The sequence below is a fragment of the Austrofundulus limnaeus genome, unplaced genomic scaffold (genome assembly GCF_001266775.1).
Source record: "Austrofundulus limnaeus strain Quisiro unplaced genomic scaffold, Austrofundulus_limnaeus-1.0 Scaffold543, whole genome shotgun sequence".
NCBI lineage: Eukaryota > Metazoa > Chordata > Actinopteri > Cyprinodontiformes > Rivulidae > Austrofundulus > Austrofundulus limnaeus.
Genome location: NW_013952945.1, coordinates 22,707 through 29,674, shown reverse-complemented (window position 1 = coordinate 29,674; position 6,968 = coordinate 22,707). Strand labels below are relative to the sequence as shown.

The following is a 6,968-nucleotide window of genomic DNA, read 5'->3' as shown; positions in this document are numbered from 1 at the left end:
TGTAAACACGGTAAAGAGAGATGTAAACACGGTAAACAGAAATGTAAACACGGTAAAGAGAGATGTAAACACGGTAAAGAGAGATGTAAATATGGTAAAGAGAGATGTAAACACAGTAAAGAGAGATGTAAATATGGTAAAGAGAGATGTAAATATGGTAAACAGAAATGTAAACACGGTAAAGAGAGATGTAAACACGGTAAAGAGAGATGTAAATATGGTAAAGAGAGATGTAAACACGGTAAAGAGAGATGTAAATATGGTAAACAGAGATGTAAACACGGTAAAGAGAGATGTAAACACGGTAAACAGAGATGTAAACATGATAAAGAGAGATGTAAACACGGTAAACAGAGATGTAAACATGATAAAGAGAGATGTAAACACGGTAAACAGAGATGTAAACATGGTAAAGAGAGATGTAAACACGGTAAAGAGAGATGTAAATATGGTAAACAGAGATGTAAACAGAGATGTAAACACTGTAAACAGAGATGTAAACGTGGCAAACAGATGTAAACACGGTAAAGAGAGATGTAAACAGAGATGTAAACAATGTAAAGAGAGATGTAAACAGAAATGTAAACATGGTAAACAGGGATGTAAACATGGTAAACAGAGATGTAAACATGGTAAACAGAGATGTAAACAGAGATGTAAACATGGTAAACAGAGATGTAAACAGAGATGTAAACATGGTAAACAGATGTAAACAGAAATGTGAACATGGTAAACAGAGATGTAAACATGGTAAACAGATGTAAACAGAAATGTGAACATGGTAAACAGAGATGTAAATGTACACAATACATTTAGTTATTCTTGCTATACATTTTGTTTATAGTTCTGTTTTATTATTTGTAAAACTTGAGGTGAATTTTACCCTGGTCAGTATACAACTTCAAACTGTTACTTTTTGAAGACTTTTGAAGGTGAAACTGATTTAATTTTAGTTTTTATTTTATGAAATATAACTGAAAGATGTTGATGGTTTTCTGTCATCTGATCCACACTGGGTCAGCCAGTTTAAACCCAAGCAGGTCCATCACATGTTAGCCAGGATCAGTTGACCAGTGTCACATCCTGGAACGTACATATTAATCCTCATGGAGCTGCACAGAGCAGAGAAGTGTAATTATGAGAGTAAAGTCAGAGCTGATTAGACTACAAGAGGACTCACAGGACTACAAGTGGACAAAACTTCCAGAATACTAATGGAGGACCCTGGACTGCTTGGGGACAAGTGCTGCCGACTGATCAATTAGCATCTGATAGCTGCTGGTTTCCATAGCAGCCGACGTCCTGAGATGGTCTTCTCTGCAATAATAGAGCCAGCACACTGTCATTTGTTTTTTCTCTCTGTCAGGTTTCTATGAACCCAGTTTCTGTGGTTCTGTGGGTTCTGAGAGTTTCTAAGTCAGGTGTGTGAGCCTGTGTTTAAAGGAGTTGGTACAAGTCACCTCAGCCTCTTTGAACAATGTAGTCTCTATCTGTTTTTCATCAGAAGTGCACATAGACTGGACCAATCAGCTGTAATTTTTCACCATGAAAGGACAGATGTGTTCTGACCTTTAACTGGTTCTGTTGGACGTCCTCATGAAAAACCAGCATAGAACCATGAGGGAGTGAAGTGACATAGTGACATACTTCATAAACTGCAACACAGGAGGCTCTCCACAGCAGGTGTGAGGAAAAGGATGAGATTTCATGTAATATTATGACTTTATTTCTTGTAATATTACGACTTTGATCTTGTAATTAAAAAATATACCTTAGTGTGGCCCTAATACTCAGTTGTGCACTCCAGCAAATAAGGTAAAATAGAAATCTTCACAAATAATCCAAATATTTGACTTTAAAGTAAGAAGAGGCAGTAGAAGAAGTACTGTAGTGCCTTTGGGGCCGGATATGATGGCTGTGAGGGCCAGATTTGGACCCTGGGCCTTGAGTTTGACACATGCCCTAGGTCGTAGATAGATGATTGACTTTGTAGTCATATCAGCTGATCTGAAAATCTAACTGAAAAGATAATTCATCCCACACTTCACCTCTTTAATCCATTTCAAAACAGATCAAACAGATAAAGACATAAGGACAAAAACAGCAAAACAAAATATTATAACTGTAGAAGATCTGACCTAAACAGCGTGTGCATTGTAAATAAAATGGTTGTTTTGGTCCTTCCTCTTTTATAGGAGCGTCTTCTGCTCTCCATTCTTCCCAAACACATTGCAGATGAGATGCTGAAGGACATGAAGAAGGAGCCCAGTCAGAAGGAGATGCAGCAGTTCAACACTATGTACATGTACAGGCATGAAAATGTCAGGTAACGTGGATCTGATGGTCAACATGTCTGTTCAGAGTGTGAAAACTACGTGTTTTAAATATCTCTTAGTTTCAGAGCAGTGCAAAGTAACAGATACCATAAGTTGTTATATCTCAGGAATACATATCTAAAATGTATTTTATAGTATTTTCTAACTAATAATAAACATTTTCAAGCAGGATTGAACACATAGTCTCTGCCAATCACAATAACTATTTTCATTGTGTACAAAAATAATCACATTTATCCAAAGTCAAAATAGTGTTTGATAGTGACGGATCTGTTGTTTTATAAAAATTCAAATAAAGAAACACGAGGCAGTTTTGAAAGAAAGATGAAAAACTAAAACAAACCGGGATCACAAAACACATGAAACAAATGTTCTGAAGGATTAAAAGATGTTAGAATTTACAGAAGAAGTAGAAATGTTTGAATATTTCTGTTGATGTGACAGTAGCAGCTGTAGTAACGTTATCCTGTTTCTGTCTTTTCTTGTCTTGTAGTATTTTGTTTGCAGACATTGTGGGCTTCACCCAGCTGTCGTCGTCCTGCAGCGCTCAGGAACTGGTCAAACTGCTCAATGAGCTGTTCGCTCGCTTTGACAAGCTGGCTGCTGTGAGTTTTTCATTTTAGAACATCTGTCTTTTATTGAAGGACGAAACATCTGTTCAAAAGAATCTAAGCTGTCATTTTGAAACTCTACCAGAACTCACTTCATCCTCTAAAGCCCCATCTTTGTGGTCCAATTTCACTCTATTCAGTTCTGCTCAGGTGTGTGTCTCCATGTCAGTGTGTCCATCGCTTTGTGGGCGGATCGTACCATACCACTTCATGTTTTTTCAAATCATTAGTATTATGTTTCCAAGTATCAATAACCCCACCTCAGATAATTCGACCTCAGCATCAGGTTTACAAACATCACAACAATTAAGACCCATATCATACTCCGTATGTTCTCTTCTAAATATATATTATTAGTAACAGAAACATTTCAGTGTGTCCAGTTTCAATGTTTTGTAGTTTTGATTAAAATCTCTTCTAGTTTAGGGTCTAGTTTAAAAAATTTAAAAACCTAAAATAATTGCAGAATCGTTCATTTTATCTGTCAGATCAAAACATAAACAGATGGTGCAGAACTCCTCACTTCCTCTTTCTTTTAGCAGCTAAGTGTTTCAAAGACAAACTAGAAGCGCTCGGAGAGTGCAAACCTCCGCCAAGACCAGTTTCCCCCATCCTGTAATAAAGGGGCACACCAATACTACAGTGCCACCTGCTGGACACTTTGAAACCCACGCCTTGTGAAAGCATCACAGCTTTGCCGATGTCAGTGTTCAAAGAAAAAAATTTTCCTGTATCCGCATCGTGATCCAGAACATCACCAAAATTTAATTGTTTGTTCCTTGGCCCAGTACCCACATGTGGTAAAAATTTCATGACAATCCGTCCACAAGTTTTTGAATAATGTTGTCCACAGACAGAACGACGGACAGACAGACGGACAGACAAACATACATGACCGAAAACATTAGCTCGCCCTTGGCGGAGGTAACTAGACCTGGATGCAGTAATGATAGGGGTCCAAGTCCCCGCTCATTCATCCTTGATTTGTTAACTCCAGTTCGTCAGACTCACTGCAGCTATTCCTCTTAAGCAGCAGGTGTCACTGCAGGAATGACACCAAAAAAGAGTACTATAGAGAATAAAACACACTTTATAGATATATATAAAATAATTATTCATTTCTATGTAAGTTGTAAAGTTTCTGAATTATCTGCAGAGTTTAGACATTTTAAACTTTTGTTTTGTCCTTTGTATGTTTGTAGAAACATCCCTGCTTCCYGATATTTAAATTTATTTAAACAGAAAATCTATTTTGTTTATTACACATTGTTTGATTGTTTGATTGTGAGATAATTTGGTTAAAGTAAAATTAGACAAAACTAATCACTGTATTGTAGTACTATGTTAATATTTACTGTGAAGCACCAGGTTCAACTGCTGTTTACTCTGACAAACATTAATCATTTCTGTAAATATTTTATCATTACTGTGTAAATACATGAGATATTTGGTTAAATCATTTGCTATTATTCAAGTCGTAGGACTTGTCGGACAGGGAAGATAATAAAATCACATGTCTCAGAGCAGACACGGAGAAAATAAACTATTACGTTTCCATTTTACCAGACCAGTACAAAAACCAGGATTAGCATTTTTTAAAAATTCTGTCTCCGAAACCACTGAACAAACAGAAACAATGTGTTGTTTACTATTTGTATATTTTGGGTGTTTTTCTAACTGAACTTTTCTTAACCCTGTCAGAAATATCACCAGCTGAGGATCAAGATCTTGGGAGACTGCTACTATTGTATCTGTGGTCTTCCGATCTACAGAGAGGACCATGCTGCCTGCTCCATTATGATGGGCCTGGCCATGGTGGAAGCCATCTCGTGAGTTCACAGCTTTTACACAGCGTGCTTCTAATAAAGTTGACTGTTTTTTAAAAAAGAGTAAAAGTCTTGATTTATATTGATTTATGTGCATTTCACACATTATTATTATTATTATTATTATTATTATTATTATTATTATTATACTTTTTCCTCATCAGGTACGTTCGAGAGAAAACCCAGACTAATGTGGACATGAGAGTGGGCGTGCACAGTGGTACGGTCCTGGGTGGAGTTCTGGGCCAGAAAAGATGGCAGTATGATGTCTGGTCCACAGACGTCACTGTGGCCAACAAAATGGAAGCTGGAGGTATTCCTGGGTAAGAACAAATGCTAAAAATACCTCTTCAGTAATGCAAATATAGAAGACTTCCTAAGTACAACACATGAAGTAAGATATATCACAACCCTGTGTGTCCTGGCTGAAGACACCTCTGACCTCACCTTCAGGCAAATGATGTGATGATGAAGTGACAGGTTCCGCCCCAGTGTATAATGCATCCATCATCACTGTCACTCCTCAGTTCTTACCTCATTCACCTGTAGAAAAATATTTTTGAGTCAGAATAATCAGGTGCTGGTAATGAACTCTTGTTAATCATCACTGGTTAGGYTTCTTATTTGTAAAGTTCTYGTTCTGAGTTTGCTGCTCTGCTTCAAATCAACAGAAGTTCAGTTGTCTTCCTGTTGGGAACATTTACTAATGTTTATTTGACGTTGTTGTTCTWATAAAACCTTATTTTGCGTGTTATTTTGATATTTTCTACACTTTTTTTGCGTTCAAGTGATCTTAAAGGTAGAAAATGTGTATAAATTCTTCAGATTTTATTTCTACAGTTCATTTCTGATTCTGAGAAGCATTAMTTTTAGTTATTAAAAGCTTTTTTTTGTGAGAGATTCTAAAGTTTCGCTTGTTGGTATTTGTGATCCAGTCGGGTCCACATCTCGCAGAGTACCATGGAGTGTCTTCACGGAGAGTTCGACATGGAACCAGGGAACGGCGGAGACCGCTGTGACTACCTGAGAGAGAGGGGCATCGAGACCTACCTGGTGATTGTTCCTAAAGGAGCTGTGGGAAAGAATGGCATCAGTGGTGTGGTCAGTTAACGTTTCTAACACCTTCATTTCAAAGAATTTTATTTTATACAGCTTGGTAGGCCACATCGTTAGAGGTCCAAAATTCAACTTCCCCTGTCTAAATGTTGATGGTGGTTTGYATGGTCCTGTTAGCCTCTAGAGTAAGGATGTTAAACTTATTTTCTAAAGACCAGTTGTAATTAACTTTGATGTTTCAGGTTTAACTTTGACTAAACATGTAACATCTCATTCCTCGTCTCATTGCTATGGCTGAGCATTGCTAACAAAAAAATAACTGAGCTCTATGTGGTATTTCCTGCATAGAAACAGTGTTTTAACATGTCCTCTTATAAACACCGAAAAGTACTAAGTGTATGACTGACTTTAATACAGAAATATTCTTAAAAGRACAAGTAAGAGAGTAATACACACTGTTGAGTTGTGGTAAGTAGCTGCAGTCTTGAATTATTAACTCTCCCACTTTCTGACAGAATGAATAATCAACATGCATTATGGGAGATGTAGTTTATGGTCAATGCTGGCTTTAAAGCTGCTTATTTTGAAACATTAATACAGAGCTGTTCAACTAAATTGCTCATGGACCCACAGTTACTGAAAGCCAACAGCTCAGGGTCCAGACAAGTATTATTATCCTTCACTTTTTAAATCTGTTTCATTAAATCATAAATTTAAAGTTTACCATTGATATTAAAGCTGTTTTCATATTAAATTAGGTAAAAATATATGTTTTGTGTGTACTATATATATGTACATATAGTGCAGGGAAACTTTGGCAGCACCTGTACAAACGGAAACAAACATTTTAAAGTGTGCTTCAGTCTGATCATGTGGAATAGCCAATATTCTAGGGCTGTGCGGTATATGAAGTAGATGGTAGAAACAGTATGAAGTTGGCCTACGGTAGAAATGTACCCTCTACCGTCCTATCGTCATTAGGGTTGGGCATAATCGTATCATCTGCAATTATCGTCAAAAAAACATTAAACGATTATTTTTTGGCACTTGACGATTAATACGATTAACGCCACCAGGCAGACAGACTGACTGGAGATTTCCCCGGTCAGTCCGCTCGGTGCTCCTCTCCTCTTCAAATA

General features: G+C 37.2%; 1 protein-coding gene across 3 annotated transcripts in view; it reads left to right on the top strand.

The window, feature by feature from the left end:
* The window catches only part of adcy3a (adenylate cyclase 3a), a gene marked incomplete in the record, with an annotated part of 38,957 nt that overhangs the window by 12,151 nt on the left and 19,838 nt on the right, over window positions 1–6,968 (top strand). For all 3 annotated transcript variants that reach the window (XR_001311821.1, XR_001311820.1, XM_014026339.1), the window contains 5 exon segments: window positions 2,196–2,326; window positions 2,830–2,941; window positions 4,649–4,776; window positions 4,938–5,096; window positions 5,709–5,874. Coding sequence is in view for 1 of the 3 variants with exons in the window: in XM_014026339.1 (XP_013881793.1) it covers window positions 2,196–2,326; window positions 2,830–2,941; window positions 4,649–4,776; window positions 4,938–5,096; window positions 5,709–5,874 (696 nt within the window).